At 35.4% G+C, this 27,710-nt stretch overlaps 1 protein-coding gene across 5 annotated transcripts; it reads right to left on the bottom strand.

Moving 5' to 3' along the window:
* Positions 1-595: 595 nt before the first annotated feature.
* Positions 596-26,046, bottom strand: JAM2 (junctional adhesion molecule 2). Of its 5 annotated transcripts, none has more exons than XM_058185913.1 (10): positions 25,814-26,046; positions 17,397-17,462; positions 13,776-13,889; positions 12,551-12,703; positions 11,210-11,415; positions 9,988-10,090; positions 6,075-6,182; positions 3,907-3,922; positions 2,866-2,905; positions 596-1,957 (listed from the first exon to the last, which is right to left on the bottom strand). In XM_058185913.1, exons 1-10 carry the CDS (start codon positions 25,872-25,874, stop codon positions 1,925-1,927), a joined length of 900 nt encoding a protein of 299 aa, XP_058041896.1. In that variant the 5' UTR covers positions 25,875-26,046; the 3' UTR covers positions 596-1,924. The 5 variants fall into 5 exon arrangements, with proteins under 5 accessions (XP_058041896.1, XP_058041895.1, XP_058041897.1 ...); XM_058185912.1 differs by having other exon boundaries at positions 2,866-2,908; positions 25,814-26,045; XM_058185914.1 differs by lacking the exon at positions 25,814-26,046 and adding an exon at positions 24,958-25,192 and having other exon boundaries at positions 2,866-2,908.
* Between the last annotated feature and the right edge of the window lie 1,664 nt (positions 26,047-27,710).

The following is a 27,710-nucleotide window of genomic DNA, read 5'->3' as shown; positions in this document are numbered from 1 at the left end:
AAAAAAGAATTGTCAAAATGCAGTTTGTGATTTAAGTGTATATGCTTATATTTTTTTACATGTCATAAATTTGATTAAATTCAGATCTATGCTACAGTTTTTATTTGTGACTGAAAAAGAATTGCAATGTTCCTAGTGCTTAAAAAATTGAACATTCTCTTTAATTCTAGCAAAACACTGGTAGTACTAAATGATGCATTGTTTTGTTATGTGGGTGTGTTTTGCTTTCAGATTAAAGATTGTAGGATATGTGCAAAATACTCTGAAATCTATTGCATTGTTTATCAGTTGGAGGTACAAACACCTGAGTATCATATAAAAAAACTTTCCTCCCCCCTCTAAACAGCCTTTGTAGACTATTAAATAATAAAATAAAATGCTTTTAAATAATATTTTGGCCCAATTTTACTGCAAGAAAAACCCCAACTTGAAATAATGGACTGAGTGAATTTGTATCTTTTGTCACTTAGGTTGGGAAGCAGCCTATATATCCTCAGGTAATTCTGTATATTTTTAGCACCCCCAAAATCATACCATTGGATTGTATGGCAATCTTTTTTCTGTGTTTGATGGAAAACAACTAAAAGATATAATGCCATATTTAGGCTTCCTTTATTTCGATGATCAATCCCCTTTCAAAGTTGAAAATCCAGTCATACAAATAGAAAAGTGCGGTCCTTTTTCATTGAGAAGTTGCCAGCTCCATTCAGTTCTGCAGTAGATTACACACATATTTGAATAGAGTTTCAGACTAAAGAGCATATTTTTTTATCACTACAATAACAGTTGTCTTGATCCTAGCCCTACAACACCAACAAAACATTTAGCCTCAAATCCAAATTAATAAAACAAATTGACAATAATTTTCAAACCAATTCGTTAGAAATGTTTCTGCTTCATTAAATCAACTGATTATTATAAATCGAGACAGACTGATTGCAGTTATTTTCCTTCCTTGGCAATGATAGTAGCAATTTTAGTGGCCAACCTCTAGAGAAAGAGGAAAGAACAAGTCCTCCGTGAATGCCAAAGCACCAAACTCTGTTTTGGAATAATGTGGATAATTGCTTAAGGCTATTCCAGTCACAGAGTTCGTTTCAGAAAAGTGGCTTTGTAATTAGCCCCTTAATTAGGCCAAAGTGCTATGTTTCTGATCTTAGTGCCTAATGCTTCAATCAACCTCAGAGAGAAGAGGTAGCCTTATATAGTTCGTCTTCACAAACTCATACTCTATGTAAAAAATGGGAAATATGATTTGCTTATCACAACTGGTAGCAATTTTTAGTCTTGTCGTCAATGAATTTGTCTGATTCTCATTCCATGCCATCTAAACCAATAGTAGTCACATTAATTAGCAAAAATCCCAAAAAATAATAATAATGTGAATACTACTTTTTTGTCTGCTTGGGATATTTTCATCCATATGGCACCAGAAGGCCATGGGAGCTTATGCTATCGGTGAGAAAATACCAATCTGTCATAATTTTCATAATTACATAATGTTTATAAAACCTGGTCGTGGTCCCAGTAATTTCCTATTTTTTAATTCTATAAGTCTCAAAACACTGTTCCTGTTTAGGATACCTTCATAAATTTGTTTGCTCTCTCACACACATTTTTCTACTCAACGGTACCCTTTTTAAGATGTAATAATCAGAACTATACCATTAGTTCACTATTTTGTTACATGTAGGCATGTGAAACAGCAATATTTATATTCTGCCAATTATTTCCACTTCTTTTTTAAACAAGCAGCATCAGACTTAACATTTTTGACAGCTTTTACCCCCTTTTAGCAATAGAATCTTGAAATCTGCCACCAATTGTTTCTTGTTGTTGCACCTAACATTCTTTTTGTAGAAGAGTTCAAACATCTCTTGATATTTTCTGCAGCAAATTCTGATCCTCAGAAATCAAATTTCTTTTAAATAATAAAGGACTTGGTGTGCTTGAAATCCTGTAAACAATATATAAACAATAAAAATATATTTAAAAGAAATCCTAAAGGAATTAAATAAAACATAATTCAAACAAGTTCTAGTGAAGTTAATACAGTAGTATTTGTAAACAACCAGTGGTCGTGTATGTACTCATCACACTAGGAGGATTATATGTAGGTGTACAAGATATGCTACTTTATATCATCTTGAAACAGAAGAGTACTGACCTGCCTTTCTTCCATGTCTCCAAATACATACATATACATACATATTAGCAATAGCACTTAGACTTACATATCGATTTACAATGCTTTACAGCCCTCTCTAAGCGGTTTGCAGAATCAGCACATTGCCCACAACAATTTGGGTCCTCATTTTACCCACCTCAGAAGGATGGAAGGCTGAGTCAACCTTGAGCCTGGTGACATTTGAACTGCCAAATTGTAGGCAGCCGGCAGAAGTAGCCTAAAAGTACATTTTTCTAAAAGGTAGACTTTTCATTATTTGCCATGGCCCATATTGTTTCTCTGTACTATGTGATAATGATCTTATGAGAGGACAGGTATCCAGAGTCAAAAAATGCTATGACACCTTCAAAACCAACAAATATATTTCTATACCTTAGGTAGTTAATTAAATAAGCTAAATTTATGTTTAAACATAAAATAGCCATCTGAACTCTTTCTTTCCCCCTCTTGAAATATTAGTGTTCATTTGAAGGGATATCCAACGGCTAACAACCATCTGAAGGAAATATTTATATTGGGGGATATTCAAAATCAAGTCGCATCTTCTTTTCCCTACCTATTTCTTCCCCAGACTCAGTAAGAATATATTACTAGGTTCAATTGACTTGTCCAATTTTTAGCTACTGCACTTTACATAATAGCTGTGTGAAACATGCAGATAGACGCAGAATACTCACTTTTTCACTTTCTGTAACTCTGTACTTGGAACTATTGTTCCTGCTTGTGAAATAAAAACAACAACCACCATTTACAACTAAGGACTTCCAGTCAATTAAGCTGTATATCTCGTGTGTATAAAGGTTTTTCATATATACTTCAACTGTGTTTCCCTGAACTGAAACCAAAATTTATCAGCTGCCTGGATAATGTACTGAGGAAAATATTTTCATGTGTAAAGCTACACCAGTCATCAAATTTTAAAATTTTGGACTGAGTAATGCCTTATTTTTTGTGAACATAATAATATTAATGTGTACAAAACCCTCATGTTGAAATATTGAAATATAAATTTGGTTTGGCATTTTATTTAAATGAATTTGTCTAAATAGAAAATGTATACATTTTATGAAAAAAGCAGTTACTATTCTTTTAATTAATGAAAGTGAACTATCGTGTTTCCACGAAAATAAGATGTGTCTTATATTTTTTGAACCCCGAAATAAGCTCTTGGCTCTTATTACTTTGGGGCGTGTGGAGCAAGACAGGGCTCCTCTTGCCATCTTACCTGTTTTCCAGCTCTGTCTCCCTAAACCTAACCAGAGAAAATGGCAGGGACTGGCTGCGCATGTGTTTAAATATTTTTGGGGAGGGCTTATTGTCGGGGGGAGGCTTATTTTAACCATGTGTTCAAAAGCCTGATTGGGCTTATTATCAGGATATGTCTTATTTTCGGGGAAACACTATATTTAGTCCAATGGCCATAAACCGTAAAAGAAAGTATACTTTATACATGTTCAGTGATGAAACTATAATGCATAAGGAAAAAGATTGCCCAATGACTATTGTATTTAAATATTTTTAAATGATGTATTAGAAATCACCCACTCTCTTTAAATATTTTCCAGCTGTGCCAAAATTTATAAGTTACATTCTTCAAAAGATAATAATGCAACTAAATCTACTCATTCTATTCAATTGCTTCCACAATCCAGTAGAAATTATAATTAACATTTTGGCAATACAAACATGACAATAGACAGAAAAGTAACTGTACTTACATTGAAGAATCTCTTTCTAGAAAAATAAGAAAGAAAAAATGCAATAAGACTAATGCAATTTGATAATGCTTAAGTTTTTGAAAAAATAACTATTACAAGAACATTGAGTATTTCCTATAAGACTGCAGTTACATATTAATATGACTTGCATGGTTGAAAGCGTAATCTTAAGCAGGGGTGTCAAACTTGCATTGTCATGTCATTTCGTGACATATCATGACTTTTTCCCCTTTGCTGAAACAGGGGTGGGCATGGCCAGTATGTGATGCATCTGCCGCAAGTTTGACACCCCTGACCTTAAGGAATGTTTTTTCTCTATGAGTTTTCCTTGCAGATTGGTGCTTTTTCTCATCCTGCTAAGGGATAGCTTAACTTGGAACATTTCCTAAATAATCTGAAGAAGTTTATTGAACACGTGCTCTTTACCTAGTGTGGATTGCTTTGCCATGGAATTATAAGTAGGTACTGGTCTTAGCAAACCTAGTCACAGGTATATCTTATCTAATGTTTTATGTGTCTGAGCAGAACAAACAAGATTTTAAAAATATTTTTATGGTGTGCTATGGAAATGCTGACAAATACAAACCCATTTTGATCAATTATGAAAATATTCAAAGCCACAATAGAGTAATACTTCTTAGAAATGACTACAATATTACAAAATAATAAACATATTTTCAGAAATTGACAGAAAGAAGGCAAGATTAGGATACAGATCCCCCACCCCCAATGGAATTAAGACATTGTTAGATTTCTCCATCAAAGAATAAAGGCTCTGTTTTGCTGCTAAGAATCCACACTGTTCCTTTTCTGGCTCATTGTTCCTGTAAGAATAAGGCATGCAGAGAGCAAGAACTGACCAGCTGCTCTGCTGAAAGTGAAGTGAGTTTTATTTCAGCGAAGTCTTTTGTAAATGAGTGTGTTTCTACTGTAATCCGGCAGAGGGAGTTAACAATGAAAATTCTGCAAAGATTAAACCTGCTGTCTAAACATCACTCTTTGGGTAAAGAAAAGTGCATCCGTTTTTAAATTGCTAGTATGTGCATAATTCATTTTATAATTCAGAATGCACCTGTTCAAATAATGGTTCAGACTGAATTCCAAAAATGTATCTAGTTAAACACGGGGAGCGGGGGGGGGGGGACAAATGTAGCAGATTCTGATACAGTATTCAATTTAGCAGACATATAATCTTGGGGAAAATGCAACTACTCTGAAGATTTGCAGTGAGGCATTGTAATCATGACAAAAGAAGCAAAGTGTCGGTCCAACTTTCCTGGCCTTCCACAAGAATTTAAAAACTCAATTCTACCAATTGACTGTCAAAGGAGGAGTTTCCTTTGGGAGTGATAGATCCCATCTCCTCCCCCCTTCTCACCTTACTCTTTCCCTCCCCATCTTTTAGTTAGGGATGAGCATTTGAATTTTTATAGTATTTATATTGTCAATTGGTTTTGTATAGTTTTATCTTTTTTAATATCATAAGCCACCCAGAGTTATTGTCTATAAGATGGGCAGGCAATAAATTTAATAAACAAACAAAAAATAAACTTACCTTTTCATAATTGTACTGCACAGTCCTATTTTCTGTTTTTAGAATTAAGTTTGCCAAACAGTTCTATGATTTTCATAATTTCTGATAGACTCAAATATAGAAAAACTACAATAGCAAGTAAAACATTTCTTTCCAATACTGAATACTGGCAGATTCTAAAGGAATCTTTATTTTTGTGGAGCTGCATTATTCTCTAGTCATGTTGTTCCTCAATAATAGTAGTAACGCAGTCTGCTGAAATACACGGAAGTGTCTCCCAAATTATCGAAAGAACTTTAAATCTAATTGTACTTAATCAGTAAAAAAAGAATATCAATTCTGTTGATTCTCCAGCTAGGAATGGGTTAATCATTTTTGTGTGTATGTGTGTGTGTTTGGTGGGGAGTGGGGTGTCAACTTCATCACCTAGTCCTTATTAATATACACAATGAATCCAGTGCACATAAAAAAGGGTAGGATTTTGAACATTCAGTTGCTATATGTGCACCATTTTTATTCCCTCCTATCCCCATGAAGGCTTCCACTTCTGTTATACTTATTGTAACCACAATTCACAAACAAATAGGCATTGAAATATTTGTAATAATTCAAAGAAAGGGTAAACTCTACTTACTTGAAAAATAACCCTTCTTCTGTGCATAATATACCCCAAGACCACAGGAAGCCATTACTAAGGCTACAATGACCACTGAAGCTATGATAGCACTTACATTAAGGTCATCTAAAATTCAGAACAAAATAAATATATCAGGAATACCCAGAGTATTTATTTCAAGTAAATCATCTTGAGAGAAGGTAACAATGACTAACATTCAAACTTAAATGAGAACATTAAATAAAAACCTTACTCATATGTTGTTGCATGTAAAAATGAAAGTTCAGTTTTCACCATCATTATGAGTTTATTGAGTAGCGTTATCTAAGCTTCTATCTCTGTGTTCTTATCTCCATAATTCTCCAATAAGTTAATCACTAAAATTCTTCAATACTATAGAAAATAATTGTTACAAAGATGAATGATGAGGTCTGTGAAGTCTTAAGTATGCAGTGAAATCACTTTAAAGAACACTTTAATTTTTTCCCCCAATTTTCTTCCCTTGTGAACATCCTACAGAAAAATTTATGTTCTGAAGGATTTAACTCTCTTCTTCTGAAGAGAGCAAAACTATAGCTCATTATATTCTCACTTCTTCCAAAAAGGTTTCATTCTAAATGTCAGATGCCAAGTGTTTATAGTTGGAAATAACGTGAGACCAAAATAGAAAACTGCCACAACAATAAAGGTAGCCAATCTTCTGGCAGTAGCCAATCAATATTTCCAAGAAATGTAGAATACATGATTGAAAACCTCAGCAGATAAGATACTGTACTCCACGAGTGTCAAACTCGATCACATCATGTAACATATTGTGACATTTTTTGCCTTTATGGAGGTGGGGTGGGTATGGCCTACACGTGACCCATCCGGCCCATGAGCTGCCAATTTGATACCCATATAAGCATTTATTACCTTTGCCAAATACTTTTTTCTGCATACCGGAGTCTAAATACTATTGAAACTACCATCTAAGCACATATACGGTAGGATTATGCTATAAACAGGAGTTAGCTACCATTGCAATCATGAAAGTACAGGATATATTTTGCTGCTTTAAATATAGCACAAATGTCTGAGCATATTTTAGGGGTACAAAGAGAATGATTCTGAGAATAATATCAATGTAGACCATTTCATATGGGAAAAAAATCTTTGATATCCTATTCCCATTGCTACATGATTTGTGTACTTTAAAAGTATTTAGATTTCTATTTAAAAATAAATGGTTATATCTTATTTTAAGATTTCAAGCAATACAGGTCCATATTCAAAATTATCAGCATTTAAGCCCTCCCCTTTCAAGATGCTGATTTCACTGCTAAAGCTGGTTCTTTGGCACTGCTGCTCCCTGGTTTTGAATGGGAGCACTTAGGAGTGACCCAAGGTGACCTTTGGACAATTGTGGACCCAATGGGCAAGGGGGTTTCTTGAAGATTCCAATTCCCTCTGGAAGCTATCAAAAAGTCATTGGGTGTATCCATCTTCCCATCACACCGTTTCCTTTTCTAAGGATGCCACAATTTTAACTTTCACTTTTTGATTTCATTGTTTTATTTTGCTTATTGTTTTAAAAGGTTAATTAATGGCTAATTTATCTCAACCCCTTGCCTTTTCTCTGTTTTTCTTTTGATAGATGTTGTTTTTGAATAACCTCTGTCTCTTCTGTATGGAAAGCATGGTAATGTTCAGGGGTGGTGAACAGCTCCCAGACACTCACCACTGAATTCTGTATTTTTTGAATGTGTAAAAGACCCGGAGTTTATATCCATTGAACTAATCTTGGATTGATAGAGGCAAATATACTTTTTTTGTTCTTTGTTCCCTGGTTAAGTTTCACAGATTAAGATGGCTGAACAGTCTCTGAAACCTAAGAAAGGAGAGTGAGGTGATGAGCAGCTTCCAGCTGGGTCCTCTCTTGAAAACTTGATTAAACTCTAATCATTGTTAAAATAATGTTTAGATCTGAAGCTTTATCTTTGGATGTGGATGAAGATACACAAAAGGACTTTGATCGAGTTCTAGATCATGGCTGGCGAACCAACAATGTGGATTTCATCCGCTGTTCTGATTTCATCTGTTGTTCCAAAGTATAAGTCTGCACATCCTTTAATGTTATGGTTTTGACTAAAAAGGAAAGGATAGATTCCAGATCTCGGAACTCTACGAAGTCTGAGGGAGACTGAACGGATTTATTACAGTTAATTGGCAATTATTTCTGCTTGGACTTTGATCGGAAGATAGACCTATTTTGGAGATTGAATTTAGTATATTTAATTAAACAACAATTGACTAGATACAATAGTAAAAAATGAACACAGATATTTAATCCAGAATGTTTTGTTTATAACTTTTGGGATGGTTTTGGATAGATAAGATGCTGTGGTAAATTTTCTATGAGTGGATTACAAAAGCAGCCTGTTAACGAAGAGTTTCAAAACTCTTGTTTTGTTTCATTGATACTGTTTTTTCTGTTAATTATTTGGTCATTAATATAACATGCAGAAAACAGGTCAACAAATTGCAAATTGATTTAGTAGTTTAAAAAAATTTGGAGGACTTGTTTTGCGAGGAGTGGGAACTAATGTTGTAATATATTAATCAATATTAAACTAGAGGATATAATATGTGTATAATGTCTTTTCTGATGCATCTTTTTAATGCTTTGAGTGTTTTGTTTTGTTTTTTTCCTTTTGTCCTCTTGGGGTTTTTTCTTTTGTTTGTTTTTGAGTTCTGTATTTTGTATTTTAACTTTGTTTTGAATAAAACAAAAACATATAAAATTTAAAAAAAAATATCGGTATTCATTTGATCACCACATTCTAGTACCTACTGATATGTTCAGTAAAAAAATTAATATAGTACAGGTAGTCCTCAATTTACAAATACAACTGAGCTCCAAATTTTGATTGCTAAGCAAGGCTGTTTATAACCTTTTTGTCAGTCGATAAGTGAATCACAGCACTTTATAAGTAAATCATGTGATTGTTAAGTGAATCTGGCTTTCCCCACTGTGTTTGCTTATTAAAAGGCAGCTGGAAAGATTACAAATGCTGATCACATGACCCTGGGACAATGCAGCTGTCATAAATACATGTCAGTTGCCAAATACCTGAATTTTGATCATATGACCATGGAGAGGCTACAACAGTCATAAGTTTGAATATAGAATAGAATAGAATTCTTTATTGACAAGTGTGATTGCACACACAAGGAACTTGTCTCAGGTACATAAGCTCTCAGAGTACATACAAGCAACAAGTGATAAATCATGATCACAATCAGAAAATACAATCATCATGAATCATAAGATGCAACACTCAGTGATAGTCCTAGGATATTAAATAAAAGCAATCAACATAAAATATAAGATACAAGCAACCAAGTTATAGTTATAAGACGCTAAAGGAATAGGTAATGGGAGAGATGAGAAGGATAATAGTAATACAGCTCTGCTATGTGGTTTGACATCCCAGGGCACAGTGTTGTGGAAATAAGTTGTTTAGCAGCATGATGGCATGGAGGGAAAAACTGTCCTTGTGTCTAGTTTTGGCATGCAATGAATGCCCTAGAGCATTGTCTTGAGGGAAGAAGTTAAACATTTTATGTCCAGAATCTGAGAGATCTGTAGATATTTTTACAGCCCTCTTTCTGGCTCATGCAATATACAGGTCCTCAATGGAAGGTTGGTTTTAAATAGAGGTCTGCTTGTAATATGTTTAATATTAATTACTCTAAAATTTAGTTGAATGAATTCTGTATACAAGTTTCAGACTTAAAATAAGATTGGTTCTTACAAAATGTAAATGGTAAGCTTGTCAAAATAGTGCCTTTAAAAAAAAAATTAAACTGATTCTGGACAATAAATCCTCTTTAACTTATAACAATTTCACAGAACCATTATCAGGCCTTATTTGCATTTGATATTTACCCACTTGCATCCTCTTCACAGGACATCTTTTAGGCCGCCCAACTCGATTATAAGCTTCACAGTAGTATTCCCCAGTGTCATTCTTTGAAACAGGATTGAACAGCTAGTTTAAAAGAAAATACAGCATAACTCACTATCTGGTAAAAGGTCCATGAACAATTAGATCTACAAATTTCCTATGTATTGCTTTGCATCATTTAGAAATATTTATTTACAATATGTTAACACTTTCCAGTACTAAAAATGATTAACTCATCTAGCAGCTAATTTAATGAAGTAAAGTATCATTTTTCAGAGGAAACCTTAGCAAAAGGTAGCATCAAATTCTGAAAAGTTGGTGGGGTTGTATATATGAGACTGAAAGATGATAGAATAAAATAGAGGGAAATGAAAGTCATAGGGATGTAAAAATGGATTGGAAGTCAGTACACATTCTGGCTTGAATTTCTTCAAAGTATGTATCACATATAGAAAGTTAATTATTTGTTACATGTAAACTGGTATTCTTTTTTTAAAAAATGTGCTAACAATGTAAGAATAAAGTGATAAAATACTCTTTAATTACCAGAATGGTGCCAATGAAAACAGATTCAAAATATAAGCTACAGTTTTTCTATTCGGCTAAGGTTACTGTTCTGTAAGAATTCAGCATATGCTCAGTGATGAAGTTTGTATTTCAAGCCTGTTTTTATCACAATCAATGCTCTTGTCAATCAGTTGTTTTGCTGGTATTGTCCTCAAAGTGGGATGAGATTCAGGATCCCTGTTCAGGCAGATTTTATCAGCAACAGGCCTTTGGAAATAATCCTGTATGTGTAGTAGACTTCAGACATAATGAACTTATAGACAGAAATTAGTTTGAGATCAGAATGAAGGGATGTTTCCAATACCCATTTCTGTAGTAATGATGTATACTTCCCAGTTAACATTCAACTGAATATTCAACACATTTCTAAAATAACTAAATTCCTTAGTATTGTTTCCATTCTTGCATCAGTTCAATATCAATTATTTAATTCAGAATGCATTTTTCTCATAACTGAACTTGCAATTAAAATCTTCATAATGTGAACATTTTGGCAGTTGGCTTTCCTTTATTGGGGGGGGGGGTTATTTCTATAGTTCCATTTTGAATTTCTTCAATGTTGCTATAATATAGTTTGAATTGTTTTGAGGCCTGGAAAGCCACACACTAAGTGTCATTAAAGAAATGTAAACTTACCAAGGTTCCTGTTGTAGTATTCAAAGTATAAGAATTTTTTTCTTTTCTGAAGCTCCAAAAAAATGTGTTCTCAGGCAGAATAGCACCATTCCGATACCATCTGTATTTTGAAGCTGGCACCCCTTCATTTTCTTTGCATCGCAATTCTACTACTGTTCCACTTAGGGCTGAGTTAGGCACTTCACAAACAGGAGCAGACGGTGGCACTAGAAAATTATGTCATATATCTAAGACAAATACTCTGAATATTTTTCACAAGTTACTCAAATGAAAGCATCTGCTATTTTGCTGATTATAATCTTAAATCAATTAATAACAAAATACCAGTTGTATTTTCCATATACATTTTTCTTTCACAGTGTTGAAAGGAAAATCCATCTGGTTCAGTTCCAAGCTGGGAGAAAGATGCTGGAAACAACATGGAGGCTGGAGGCTGATTAGAAAGAAGTTCCATTTACTGATGAACAGAACCATTAGGATTTGTGGTTCTGGGTCAGCTAAACCAGAACCACAAATCCTAGTGGTTCTGTTCATCAATAAAAGGACCTTCTTTCCAATCAGCTTCCAGCCTCCATTTTATTTCCAGCATCTTTCTCCCAGCTTGGAACTGAACCAGATGGGTTTTCCTTCCAACAACAGTATTAAATAATACAAGTGAAAACTGCCTATGGTACCACACTTGGTCAAGTAAGCAGGATTGGGGCAGGTGGTGCTGAGGCTAGAAAGCATTATTTCTTCATTATGATACCTGTATTGTGGAATAGATTCCCTCTAGAAATTAAGCTGATATGCTCTGAAATAGTCTTCTAGAACCCTTTAAAGATTGAAGTTTTCCACAGGATGCTTTGCCATCTAAACTTGGCTGTTTATTTTTATAGTAATAGTAATAGCACTTAGATTTATATACCACTTCATAATGCCTTACAGCCTTCTCTAAGTGCTTTACAGAATCCGCATATTTCCCGCAACAATCTGGGTCTCCTCACTTTACTGACCTCAGAAGGATGGAAAGCTGAGTCAACCCTGAGCTGGTGCAGTGATTACAGTGATTAAGAGGCACTACGCCTCTTAAACAAATTATAGCTAATTTGTTTAAAGTGCCTAACAAGTTTCCTAATTTTCCTACCTTTCTCATTTACAGTCATTTAATTAACCCTCATTCAAATAGATGCCTTTATTTGACCTAAAAGGGTTTTTTTTTAAAAAAAAATGAAATTGTAATATTCCTGTATTTCATCTGTATAAGCTCTCAAATTAAATTTAAAGAAAAATGAAGCTGCCCTGCAGAATTAAAATTAAATTTTAATTTTAATTGCTGATAAGATCTTTTAGATTTCTTACCCAAGACTAAGAGAGAAATTTCAACTTCCCCTGTTCCTTGTCCTTGTTCGGTGGGTGCACTAATTTCACAGCGATATTTTGCAGAATCCTTTCTAGTCACATTTTTAAGATGAATGCTTGAGTGCAATATTTCAGCTCGACCTTTAAAATTACCTGGAAAACAATAACATTTAGAGAGAGAAATGAGAGGGATGGAGGAAGAGTTGGTGGCAGCTAGCTAGAGACTCTTGGATGACTGATTGCTATGTAAAAGATTGATATGAAAGTGGTTTTCTTTTCCAGTGTATAACACACAGTTGCTTTCTGTTCCCCAAAGGACATTTTCTTATGAATTATTCTACAGTTTTGTATTTTGTATTACCTTTTTAAAAAATCAAATTAAAACTTTCAGACAAAACAGATGCAACTACATTTTTGTTTTTCTTTTCCTGCTACCTGCAGCTGAGGCAGTAGCTTTAACAATCCTTGTTTGCTACTGTCCACAGTTCTTCCCATAAAGGTAATATTGTCTGTTCAATCAATATTCCGTGTGGGGATGGGGAGGGGAGTAGGATAGGATCAGGACTACATTTTATATTTTCACTAAAATCCTCTTAGGGTGAATATTACATCACAGTCTTTCTCCAATGACACGTATCCAGACATGTATTTCTGCCATCATTACCAAATCCTCTGCATTTCCCCCACTCTAGAAAAGCCCCTTCCCAAAAGAGATTTGCTTAAACCAGGACCCACAAAAACAGTATTAGAGCATCCTAGCCAAGCTTTAATTGGACTGAAGTTGTCTTCACATATGTAAACCGCATACTTATCTTTTCTGTGTATTCCTCTAAGCACCTGGAAGCATGCAAATAAAAAAGGTTATATCTGGTTAAGCCACTTTAATCAGCAGCCATTTCTCCAAATAATCATGGTGACAGTTTTATCAGAATAGCTGCTAAAGTCCAAACTCAATCCAGGACAGCCGAAATAAGATTTACAGACAGACAAGTCATTTATTGAATGACCAATGATTATCTCTCAGCCCAACATCTCTTACAGGATGCGGTGAGGAGAAAATGGGGAAAGAACATATTTCCTTGAAAATCTTGGAAGGATGATGAAATATAGGAAATAAAATCTACCGATAACCTTTATTTGACCTCTAACTGATCCTATATTTGAGGTCATTAACGTGCTACAAACAGCAAATTAATGCATAAACAACCACAAAATATTTGCTTACCTACAAAGACACCATTCAAGTAGACAAATGAGACAGTGGAGCCTTTAATCATTTTCCATTCAACCCTTGCACCAATTTCCTTCTTTATATTGTGCTTACAACTCAGATACACCCCTACAAGGAAGAGGAGAAAAATATGGTTGTTTTCTCTTTTGGTATAGCTTATATTAAAATTGTATGATGCAAACAACCAGCATAACATGAAAACTGATTTCAATAAGATGATTCTGAATGACATTTCACAAATTGTATTTTGAACAGAGATTAGTTACCTGAATGTAACATACCCTCATTTTCATAATGTCTGAAATACCATGTAATTTGATGTAAGTCTATTATAAATGATGGGCGCATTCTTTCTTAGACCTTGTTTTAAACTGATAGATTTGTCAGAACTTTTAGTTGTCAAAACTATGTCAACTTCCAAGTATAACACATAATGGTGGACAAGATAAGAATAGATCTCAAAAGTATAAGCAAACCCTCACTTTAACTCAAAGTAGGGAATGGTATCCATTAATGTAGAAGTCTGTCAAATTTAAGAAGTATTTATGCATACATACTGTAAAATAGTGGAATGGAAGAAATTTTGTCCATTGCTTCTGAAGTAAACTAACATAGGGTTTACTATACAACATGTGGGGAAAACCCTGGCTACCCAGGAAATTAAATCTGTCATCTTGCAAAATGCTCATTTTCAATATTTATTAGAATTCCTGAACTTCAGATCACTAGGAATAACCATGCTATCATTTTTCAAGAACACTCTTTCAAACGTTTTCAAAAGGCTCTGTTTTAAAGACAGGTTTACTGATGAGATGTTATATTCTTAGAAAATGTAAACAATGTTACTAAAACAGACTTCTAGAGCCAAGTAGTGGAAATGGCTAGGCGGTGCTTTTCCTGAAATTTAGTTATCAGGAGGTCCGAGTATTTTTATTCTTTCAAGAATAAAGGTTATTAATCAAAACATTTTTGTTTTCATAATGTTCTTTTTTTCCTATTCCTTTAGTCCTTTTTTAAAAACATGATTGTAGTGTGCACATGAATTTTAATGAGGACTGCTGAAACAGAGAATATAAAATCTATTATTTAACATGCGCATGAGGAAAAAACTCACTTAATTTTTTCACATATCTTCACAAAAAAATAAGTGTTTTCAAATTGAATTTCTCATTGGTATTTCTTAAGAGAAAATAAGGGAAATTAAACAATTTAATGAAAATTGAGAGGTATTATATAATATTAAAAACCAAGCAAAATGTTTCTAAAGTTCACAGTGATGGCATAGGACCGGGATATCTTCGGGACCGCCTTCTGTTACCACATGCCTCCCACCGGCCGGTACGCTCCCATAGAGAGGGCCTCCTCAGGGTGCCGTCAGCCAAACAGTGTAGGCTGGCTGCCCCCAGGGGGAGAGCCTTCTCTGTGGGGGCACCTACCCTCTGGAATGAGCTTACCCCAGGACTTCGACAACTTCCTGACCTCCGGACCTTTCACCGCGAGCTTAAAACATATCTATTCTTCCGAGCAGGACTGGCTTAATAGGGTTTTTAAACATGGATTTTATTGGAGTTTATTTTATATTTTGTATTGTATTTTAAATTTAGGCTTTTGGAATAAGTTTTTTAAATAGTGTTTTTATTGAAATGTATTGTATTATTTTATCTGCCTGTTCACCGCCCTGAGTCCTTCGGGAGAAGGGCGGTATAAAAATTAAATTGTTGTTGTTGTTGTTGTTGTTGTTGTTGTTGTTGTTGTTGTTATTATTATTATTATTATGGGGGAATAAAGCAAAATAAACATTTTAAAAAGTGAATTTTGGAATGGAGAATTCACAACAAAAATTTCAAAAAGGAAAGATGGAGACATTTTTGAGAAAACAGACTCTTCAAATAAAAAAGAATAAAGCGGTTCAAGGTTCAAGCTTTTAAAATGCCAAGCTTCCCCAAATTAATGAAAATATACTTGAAATATTTTTTTAAAGTATGCATTGTCCAAACTTCCATTTATTCCATTATTCTGCAGGCAAAATTGAAGCGCCATATAAATCCTTCATTTATATATTCCTTTTCAAAGTATTCTTGCTTAACCTATCATATAATATGATGGAAAGTATGTCAAAAATGTGATTTATTAATCAGAATCCCACAGCAAACATGATGAGTATGGACAAAGGCAAGGATAGGAACTTGTGTTAGAAAGACAGGGCTTCAACAGAACACTTGCAGAGAAGCCAATATTGCTTCTGTCTTGGATCTGAAAGGAAAAAAATAGCCTGGTGTAGGAAATTTTATGAAATATTTATTAAATAGCAAAATATTTTTTTTTAAAAAGACAGAAATGGATCATAAACAAAGAATAGTATTCCTTCCACAAAAAGTTTGCATATGCTGGTTTCTTCTTTGTTCTAGCAATTCATCAAGGTTAAATAGTATGGGAAGGGATAATTACATAAATGATTTCTACTTCTTGGCAGTCCACAATACTGTAAGCAATCCTGAACACATGTGCAAGAAATGTTAGATACTTATTCAGAAGTTATATTATATGTCAAAATATATCACATAGATTATAGCAATAGCCCAAATTAAGCAAATTCACAAAATTTGGTGAAAATAGACAAATTTTCAAATGTTAGAAATCTGTCCATGTTCCTGAAGGAGAAAGACTGTAGTAAAAATGTAGGTTTATTGTAAGATCAGATAACGTGAAGCCTAACTAGAAAAGAAAATATTTGTAAAACCTCTCTACCCCATGGAGGTATCAGGCAGACTGTAAAGAACTGAAAAGGTAGCCTCCCATAGATTCCACATCAATGAAGGAAAGATCTTCATGAATGCAGAATTTTTGTTACTTGTGAATTAGAAGAGCCAATAATGGCAAACTTAAAAATCAAAGTAAAACATGAATATCACACAAAACTAGGATGGAACATCAAAAAAATCAGTTCAGGAAACATATTCCTATCTAAATTTTGTAATGTGAACAAATGAATACCAAATTCCCAAAGGTAAAGGAAATAGGTTAAATGGAATTGAGAAAAAGCAGACGTGATAAGTAGGAGAGAGTGGAAGTCTGGAAGATGAAGTCGAAGTTGCAGGTGACTTTCCCAAATATCAACCCATCCACTGCAACGTATAGGATTATGTAGAATATATTATTTTTATTGTTTTAGAAAGATTTGAACAAGCAGTAATATAATTTATCTACTGATAATAACTGTGAATAATAATTAAAAAGATGTTCCAAGGTTAGTGGTATGAATGCTTTCAACTAGATTTAAGTATATATTTATTTTTTTTATTAAATACATATAATACATTTTTGAGTTTAGCTGGATCATCTATGAGAAAAGCAAAGAACATTTGAAATAAGTTTATTAATCAAATAACTAAATTATTCTGAATAGACATTTTATGTTTCTACAATCTACTATACTTTAGTGATATGAGCCTTCCTGACTCTTAACCTTGTTTCTGCTTTTCTATGCTTTAAATATACTGTAAATATTTTTCTCAGAACACACACACACAAACATACACACACACACACACACACGTGTGTGTGTGTGTGTGTGTGTGTGTGTGTGTGTGTGTGTATAAAATAGACATACTATACCTTCAAATTCTCTTGCTGTGACACGTTCATTGTCTGAGTACACGGTGATTCCATATGTTTTATAGTCTGAAAAGAAAGAAAAATGTACATTAAAATGTTCATTATTTTTATACTGAAACAAACCAAAACAACAGTGGTGGGTTTCAATTTTTTTTACTACCGGTTCTGTGGGTGTGGCTTGGTGGGCATGGCAGAGGAAAGATACTATAAAATCTCCCTTCCCACTTCACACCAGGGAAGGTTACTGCAAAATCCCCATTCCCTCCCGATCAGCTGGAACTCGGGAGGCAGAGAATAGATGGGGGTGGGGCCAGTCAAAATTTTTACTACCGGTTCTCCAAACTACTCAAAATTTCTGCTAGAACATTTCTCTAGAACTGGTCAGAACCTGCTTAAACCAACTCTGCAAAACAACCACTTCTTTTCTTGGCAATCATACTCTCAAACTTCTTGGTGTCATTTATAGTAAATTTATGGATTCCTATGAGGAATCAAGGTTTTAGGTTTTATGTGTGTGTGTGTGTGTATGTGTGTGTGTATGCAAATTTATCTTGTTCTTTTTTGAAACTAGGTTTCATGTTATATAGAAGGGTGTTTTTTGTAATAATTTTATATTAGAAGCAGTCCTGTTTGTTATTTGAAATCATATCAATTTTCTTTTTTCATTTAAGACTTCAAATTTGCTCTATGTCACAATAATTAGGTTTCATTTTGTAAAAGTATTTAAATACTTTAGAAAAAAAAGATACATTATTGTTTTTATGATTAGGAATCACAAAAGAACTGATAAACATACAAGAGAGAGAGTATACTAGAGATCGAGCTTCATTTATTTTTAATAGCATAGCTTCAAAACAATTTTTACAGTCAAATAGTCACTCATCTCAAAAACCATTTGCCCAACTGAGACAATATGTATGATACAGAGGATCATATTTCTGTTTCATCACAGGGGGTCCAAATCAATCTTGATTCATGGAGGATCATTATGAAAGAATAAAAAACATCCTGCTTAGCTTCTTGGATATTAAGACAAAAATGCAAGAAACACAAACAGAACCCAACTACTTGCATGCAGTTGCTTCCTCTATGCACATCATGGGGCAGGAAGGGACCTTAGAGGTCTTCTAGCCCAACCTCCTGCCAAAGGCAGGAATCCTTACACTATCTGGGACAAATGATTGTCAAATCTTTTCTTTAAAATCTCCAGCAAAGGAGCACCCATAATTGCAGGAGGCAAGCTGTTAAATTTATTACTCTTTCTCTATGTCAGAAATTCCTCATTTCCAAGTTGAATCTCTCTCTGATAAGTTTCCACTCATTCTTCTTGTCCTGCCCTCGGGTGCTATGGAGAATAAATCAACCCCTTCTTCCCTTTCAATTACTATGAAATGAATGGATTCTGAAAATTAATTAGATACCATCAACATTGTTTTTGGTACATAGGGATATCTATAAGAAATACCACTTGCCTGCAAGCAACAACTGAAGGACTACAAAATAGGCAAATAGAATAGAATAGAATAGAATAGAATAGAATAGAATTTTTTATTCTATAATAGAACATGAAGATGCTAAAGTGCTCTGAGACTTTAGAATTCACACAGATGAGCATCTGCACACAACACCCCAGACACAACAGTTGTTGATAAGAAAGACAACAAAAAATTGGATAGTGGATGTGGCAGTTACCTAGAGGCAGCAGAGTAGAAGAGAAAGAATAGAAAAAACTGAGAAAATAATAAAATATAAAGACCTGCAGATAAAAGTAGAACAATTGTGACCAAAGAAAGCAAGCACCTTGCGTGCAATTCCAAAACATCTAGGGCATCATTTGAACACCATTGGTATTGACAAAATCCACATCAGTCAATTCCAAAAGGCAGCTTTATTTGGAACAGCTTATCTCTTGTGATACCTTTAAATACCATCAAACAAAATCAATTGTAATTGTTTAGACTGGATTTGACATTTTTGTCCAAACAACTGGGATAGGGAAATGATTTTGTTTGATGGTATTAAAAGTGTCATCATATTTATTATTTTTTAATACTATTGTTTGCCACCTACAGTAACTTGTTTGTAACTTGGACAGCTATACATGTATTTTTGATAAATAAATAAACATTGAGTTATATAAGGAGAACAGTAGATATGACATTTTAACCTCTGCTATTATATTCTATATGGAGATTGAGATCTTAGACTCATTATAAATGAGAGGGGGGAGGAGGGAGGAAGAGGGAGGGAGAGAGAGAGAGAATTCTTTAGAAATTTCATTTTGACAAATTAGATAAAGGTTCAAAGTTATCCAAAAACATGCATTTTTTTAAAATGCCATTTTTAAAAAAATATATGAAGCAATCTTATGGCATTCATCTATATGAATCATTTATTATTCTGTTTTAACTTAAGATTCGTATGTCAAACAAGCTAAATTTGGAGTTTTCCCCTACTACAATAGAGAAAGTATAATAAAATATAGTATAAAAAATTCCCACCCATAAAAATATGGTACATTTTGTGAACACTTTTGTTGCTTGTTTCTTTTTCCAAAGGAAAAAAAATATTTATATAAACCCTTTCACCTTGTATTATTTGGAAAGATCTTTCATAACTATGGACAAGTTCCAAAATGTCTAACCAGAATCACTTTCAAAACTGTGACTAGAAAAAAAAGAGTTCAATGCTCAGTACTCAGATTAAAATTAAAAGAAAAAATGAACATAGTATAGCTTTTATTGTCATTGTACATCATATATACAATGAAATTGGTTACATAATTTTAAAATTTAGTGAACATCACCTACACAAAGATCCTCAAAAATTGAGAATTATAAACTAATTTTTAGTAACCAAAAAAAAAATATATAGGATATTTCTTGCAAATCTTTAATGCTCTGTCTTCCAAGTCTGTTTATGGATATTATAACAGTTTTAAATAGTTTTTAAAAAATTCTTTTGACAAATGTAATGAATAATAAGCGATGGCAAATCTAGACAGCTTACTAAAAAGCAGAGACATCACCCTGCCAACAAAAATGCGTATAGTCAAGGCTATGGTTTTCTCAGTTGCAATGTATGGCTGTGAAAGTTGGACCATAAGAAAGGCTGAGTGCCAAAGAATTGAGGCCTTTGAACTCTGGTGCTGGAGAAGACTCCTGCGACTCCCTTGGACTGCAAGGCGAACAAACAAGTCAGTCCTAGAGGAGATCAACCCTGACTGCTCTTGAGAAGGCCAGATCCTGAAGATGAAACTGAAATACTTTGGCCACCTAATGAGAAGGAAGGACTCACTGGAGAAGAGCCTAATGCTGGGAAAGATTGAGGGCAAAAGAAGAAGGGGACGACAGAGAACGAAGTGGCTGGATGGAGTCACTGAAGCAGTAGGCATGAGCTTAAATGGACTCCAGAGGATGGAAAAGGATAGGAAGGCCTGGAGGAACATTGTCCATGGGGTCACAATGGGTCAGACATGACTTCACAACTAACAACAACAACAACAACAAATGAATAAATGTGGCAATCGTTTTTTAAAAAAACTGAAAATTTTTCTGCCAATCCTGTTCTCTTGAAAATGAACAGGAAAATAAGTTAAAGGGTTTAGCATTACCGAAAAATAGATTGATACTATTATACTGTATAGAGTTTATGACAAAAACAACAAAATTGTGGGAAAGATTATCAGTTGATAAAACAATTATTACAGTATCTCTTTCCAGCATTTCATTCAGGTAGGTAGATGAATTCTATTGTTTTGTGTTTGGGGGGAGTGGGGTTATTGTTTATCCTTGACAATGAGGAGCTATATGTGATATGTTTTCTCTGATGAGCAGCTGAATAAATCAACACATATACATGCATACTTTTAAAGTATAAATTTAAAATGCCTAAAAGTATGCATTTTTCATTTTAAAGTGCATAAGTAAATACATTTTAAGATGTTTTTAGAATGTCTCACATAAATTGTACCCAATGATACTGTATGTGTGAGAAGACTGTATATATCATATGTATGCATATGTCTCTGTACACTGTGTACAGTATCTACATCGACATCTATATCGTATGCGTTTGTGCAGTGGTTCAAATTCAGTTCCAAAAAAGATATTTTGGAACACGTGGAAGCATCTAAGTAGAACAGATCTGAAACTTCTGAAAGGAGCTGCTAAGCAATCCCAGGAAAAGGTATCCTCCCAAACACTTTGAAGTAACTTTATGGAACTGAATCCAAAGCAGTAGACAGAACTTATTAATATCAAAACAAACACTTACAGAGATATAAACAAATCTAAATATTGGATACATAAATTTGTTCCCTATTATTTCAGGCAGAATGAAATAGTCACTGTATCAGTAGAGTGAATACAGCTGCTAAATAGGTCTGTAATTACTTTCTCACTTTTACTTTGCCAGTTGCAGTGTTACTATTATCCAAAAAGGACTACAGTGTAAGATTTATTTGTATTGCTTATACATGATATCTTAAGCAAAGGATAAAATAGCTATTCTATCAGCAGAATTTTTATTGTATGAATTAAAAGCCACATTTAGATCAAAGTCTTTATACAGTATTTATTGATTGCCCTATTTTGTACAGATATCTGTTTGATAATAGATGTTGGGAAAATTTATTCTTCACAGAATCAAACTACATAAAAATTGTCATGGCTAGTATGACTCTTTACTTTCATTTCCATATTTATTTTCCATGTATTATCATTTCAACTGCATTTTTAACTATATAAAATATGCATCGGAAGTGTGATTTAATCATCAGACCCCACCCCCCAGCAAATTTTAAGTAGGATTGATCTAGTGCAAGCCATGAGTATTTCAGACAAGGGTAAGGCAGAGAATGGAGAACTGATGCAGAAATCTTGATGAAGAATTTCTCACATCATAGCACAAGTAGACTCCAATTTAAACATGTGCATGCATCCATGCACTTCATAATAAAGACTACAAATGCTTCCACAGAGGCCCAGTGTTCTTTATTTGAACATGTTGTCATCTCTCCAGCTGCAATGCTGTCCTCCAATGCAGCTTGCAGTTTTGAGAACCAAATAGCATCCAGAAATTATTTTAGCGGTAATTGTTGCTATTCTCTACACATTTTTACCAATGCTAGCAGTGGTGAGCGGTTCCTAGTCTTCTACCACCTTTTGGTGATACCACTAAAGCTGCTTGTCTTTTAATCGCAACATGATTAATTTCTGAAAATTGCTTTATCAGCTACTAGATCCCACAGCAGTTGGATATCATAAAACAGAATTTTCTCTTTGAAATCTTTTTTTCATCTTAAAATCATCCTCTCTCCTCTTCACTTACGTTTGCTCCCTTTTTATTTTTGTAATGCCACTACTTTTCGACACCCTTTGACCTTCTCTAACCCTTTTATCATTTTTATTTTTTCCACTAAAAACAATGACTGACCTCCAAAGTAAAAGCCTGGCTTGGCCATGTTAGAATGTTAGGGCAAGCTTTTATTTCAAGGTTAGCACTTTGCTTCTTAAGTTGCTAGCAAAACGTGCATATTTTTAAAAAAAAGAGAAAAGAAAATGAAACTTTTTTTAAAAAAAGAAAAGAAAATGAAACTTTTTTTCAAAAGTAAAGGAAGTTCAGTGGAATTCTTGCAGTTACCTTAGTTATAAAATAGTCAAAAGAAGTGTGCAGGTGTCCTGACTTTCACTTTACAATCATTTTGTAAAGTGGCACCTGGATTTATTTCAATACAATTCCAAAAATATACCTGCAAACATGAGGTAGTTCCTTCCTATAGGTCTTTACAAAGCCTAAGTATCTGAAAGCCTTCAGAGGGCTTAACAGATAGCTAACATAACTATGGCACCTGCCTCCTTCTTATAATGAAATTACAAACAAATAGCAAGAAGACATTCTAAAGGAATTTTAAAGAACCAAATCATTAGATAGGGAGAAAAAACATTTCAGAGAAGACAGTTTTCAGGCAACTACATGTTTCTGAAACAGTAAATGTATAGTAGCACTTTTAAGTTTTTATTTAGACTTCTATTTAAAAAGAATAATTACTACATATTTAGACATTATCCAAAAATGGACTTTATGTCATACAGAAATTAAACACGTTTAAATGGTGGAAAACTTGCAATTGCTCTCGGACCCTTGCTTTTTCTGTGTGTTTGTATGGCCATGATTTCAATCCTTCCAATATAAACAAATGATACCTTTCACATAATCACATCAATGTTAAGCTGACAAAGTGTAATGTATAATTTTAGCATGGTTATAGCTTAGCATATATGCTATGGTTTAGCATGGAAATATGGTCCTGCATATTTCATTGTAAACTATTTTGACAGCTGTGCATTCCAGCTTCACTTATCTATGATCAACACATTGTTTGGGTGTGGTGATTTCTATTCCATTATTGTTTGTTTTTAAAAAGTGTTTTAGTTTTCAATAACTATGTCCATTTTGAACATCAAAATACTACAAACCAATATTTTGAAACATCTGGTATAATTTGTTTCAAGAGAATTTTGTGACAGTTTAACTATTTAACCAGACTTGCTTAGAAATTTACAGTGGGTTTTATAGCAACATTTTCAATAATATCCATGCCAACACTGAAAAACAAGCAAATGTAAACAAAGATAATTTTACATGCATCTATGACTAGCACAGGGGTCCCCAAACTTGGCAGCTTTAAGACTTGTGGACTTCAACTCCCAGAATTCTCCAGCCAGCATATTTCTGGGAGTTGAAGTCCACAAGTCTTAAAGCTGCCAAATTTGAAGACCTCTGGACTAGCAGGTATTTCATATAAACCAGAAAAGGACCATCTTGTCCTCATGTCTCAAATATCTTTACAAACAACATAGATGAAGAGGTACAAATAAAGCTTATCAAATTTGCACAAGATATCACACTGAAAGGAAGAACATTTAAAACAATAAGTAGAACAGAGCCAAAACTAACAAAATGAATTTCTATTGGGAAAAGTATAAAATTTTGCATTTTAGTGCGGTATCACATGCACGATATTGGGCAGATTTGTTGATTGTACTGTAGTCCATAAGAAGACACTTAAGGAATTGGCAAAGCTCAAGCTAAATATTAATTCAGGGAAGCAGCAATGAAGGAAAAGAAATTCTACTCATAGAATAGAATAGAATAGAATTTTTATTGGCCAAGTGTGATTGGACACACAAGGAATTTTTCTTGGTGCATATGCTCTCAGTGTACATAAAAGAAAAGATACGTTCATCAAGGTACAACATTTACAACACAATTGATGGTCAATATATCAATATAAATCATAAGGATTGTAGCACTCTATTTTGTACTGACTGACATTAAGACACATTCTTCAATAGCAATAACTTACAGTGGGGGGGGGAAGGGGGAGTTGAGAGGAAATGTTAACAATATTTAAAAATATCTGGTGGACCATCACTTAATTGATGGACAGGCCAAAAGGTTTATTGATACCTCACTAAAACGCAGAATTTTATCCTGCTCCCGAATTCTAGGGTTGTAAACTTCATCGCAAGCCTGCCTAAGAGCTCATCTTAGATACCGTAATCGGTTAACATGGTCAGCCTCACGATCGCCACTCTGGCAGCCAAGACAAATTCTGCAGCCTGCCTTGCGAAGGTATCTTCCCACCTTCACCAAGCACGGTGACCGATGAAGCCTCGTCAACATGTTGAGGAAAGCTTCGCTCCCAGCTCGTCTTGGGCCAGCCTTAGCAGACACAAAACGCTCCACCGAATTAGTGGTTTTCATTTGCGAGGGGAAAACAACAACAACAAAAAAAAAAAAAACACCCTCTGCAGCTTTCCAGCCAAATCAAGCCAACGAACTTTTTTTTTTTTTTTTGGTCGTCTCAAAAAGCATCCTCGGTTCCTCTCGGGTCCCCGCACCGTCTGGAGCCTAACCTCGACTGGCTCAACTCCCCCAGTCGTGGCTGGGAGAAGCGCACGCCTCCCTCGGCAGCAACGGCCAACCTCGCCTTCTTTTGCCAAGCTTGCTAATCAAATCAAAGCGAGCCGTGGGTGGGGAAGGGGCCGGCGGGCGGGCGGGAGCCCTTTGCTTTACCCCCTTTTTCTTCTTCGCAAGCAGCCTAGCAGGAAAGACTCGAGGGAGCGGGCTTTTGTTTGCTCCCCTGCCCTCAAAAGTGAGAAGAAAAGGCAGCTTGGAAAGCCGGCGAAGCACCCGCACCGAGACAGCCTCCCCGTCGCCACAAGATGCTCCTCGCCAAAACAGGGGGAAGATTTAAGGCGGCGTCGAGTTTGGCAGCTCCTAAACTCAAGAGTCCTCCTCTCCCCACCTCCGGGCAACCGTCGTTCCTCCCACCCCAGAACTGAACCCTCGCGCGTTGGAAAGCAAGTACCACCCCCCCCCCCGCCCAAAGAGAGAGGAGAGGGACTTACAGCCAAGGGACCCCAAGAGGGAGAAGAGAAGCCAGCAGGGGAGGCGCCGGCAGCTCGCCATCTTCCATCCAGAGCAACAGCTGCTTCCCCCCACCACCCAAGACAAACGAGAAAAGTGGCTGGCGGGTAGTGGCGGCGGCTCCCTCGGACTGGGGGAGAAAAATCGATGCAGCAGCTGAATGCCTTGGCTCCGGCTTCCCCGCGGCTCCTCCCTTCCTCCGCTTGCGCACCTCGCGGCGGGGACGGCGGAGGGGGGGGGTGTAGAGCTTTGCTTTTAGTAGGCCAGGGTTTGTGAGTGCGTGTGAGTGGGTAAGAAAGCGAGAGTGAAGGGAGCGGCGGGTTGGATCCTTGTAAGCGAGTGGGCAAGAGATAGCCGGAGGGGGGGGGCTTTGAGCTGATCCCTCCACCGCTTTTGAGGGGGGGACGCCCACAAACAAGAGAAGTCCCCGATCGCAGCAAAGTTGCGCTTAGCACCAAAGTAAGCGGTGCGCCCAAGTTTTATACCATTCTAATCTAACTGTGGTTAGATGATGGTATGAAGACGCTATAAAGTATGGAAATGGTCCATGGAGATGCTCCAAGTTTCGGTTAACTCTGCGTCCCAACGAGCCAGCCTCATTTTAACCAAAATCCGCGTTTATATGGGTATTTGTCACAATTGTTACTGATACCTGAAATCCTGTTGAGTCAACAATTGGTGGTTGTTGTTTTTTTTTGATCTGTCATATAAAATCGTTGGGCTTCTGCCTTTTTATGATGTCTTTTTTCCACACAGAAGAAATTACATTGCTGACTAGCCTTATCTGTAGATTTTTGTTCTTCCTCATTGAAGTCAATGGCCAATATACTGGAGTAGGGAGACCCAGCTCTCTAATGCTGGGAAAGGTCGAAGGAAAGAGAACCAGGTTGACCAGCAGGAAAATGGATAGACTCAGTTACAGTGGTGATGTGTGGCTGGATGTGAGATTTAAAAGATCAGGTTTAACAACTATGAGTTGTGGCTGCCTTAGGCATGAAAGCCAGTTGGGTGACCTTGGGCCAGCATCTCTCTCAGCCCAATTCACCTCACAGGAGTGTGACTGTTGTGGGGAAGATGGAAGGCATATTAGGCACATTCACTGCCTTGAGTTTTTTTTAAAAAAATGAAAATATGACATAATTAAAAAAACAAAAACACTTCCAGGGATGGCATGAGACCTAACACCAGACGTCTGCTTCTGGGTGGTTATGTGCTGGAATAATATTTATTTTCCTTTTTTCAATTTTATTTTCAGCATTCCCATCTACCCCTACAATGATTTAATACCGATAAGTAGTTGGGGCTGGATACAATTGGGAAGTTCCACTATAGGATCATATTGCTGTTAAAAGAATGTCTTGATTAGATGAGGCAAGAAATGTGCCTTTTTCTTGGGGTCTGCATACTTTAGATTCTCTGAGTGATGTAGCATTTTGTCAAGCTACAACCTATTAGGGTTAGACATTAATGGTGATCTGCGTTCTGACCTATTTGTAGCTGTGGCAGCCTTAACAATTTGCTGCTTGAGTTTATTGCCGCAATCCTGAGTACCAAATTAATTAATAGCGCTATTCTAGAATGTGCTATTACCAATGTTTCTCCTAATTTAACCAATCTCTGTGTGGCGTCTCTGAATCTTTGGTGCATTTGGCAGTGCACCAAATGAGCCAATCAACTTTACATCCTGTAAGTCCTTAGCAGAGCCTTCTGATACAGCCTTCAGCTGTAGGTAACAGACTTTGCTGATTAGAGCACTTCTTTCTCAAAATTGTTGCTGATGAAACTTTATTACTTAGGTTTATTGCAGTAATTAACCAGTGCAAGATTGCTAGTCAAACATCCCTAAGGTTTTCCTGGATTCAATATGTTACACTTAGA

This window comes from Ahaetulla prasina, chromosome 5, assembly GCF_028640845.1.
Source record: "Ahaetulla prasina isolate Xishuangbanna chromosome 5, ASM2864084v1, whole genome shotgun sequence".
In the NCBI taxonomy this organism is placed as follows: Eukaryota; Metazoa; Chordata; class Lepidosauria; order Squamata; family Colubridae; genus Ahaetulla; species Ahaetulla prasina.
The sequence above is the reverse complement of the archived record's forward strand: the minus strand, read 5'-3'. Positions and strand labels throughout refer to the sequence as shown.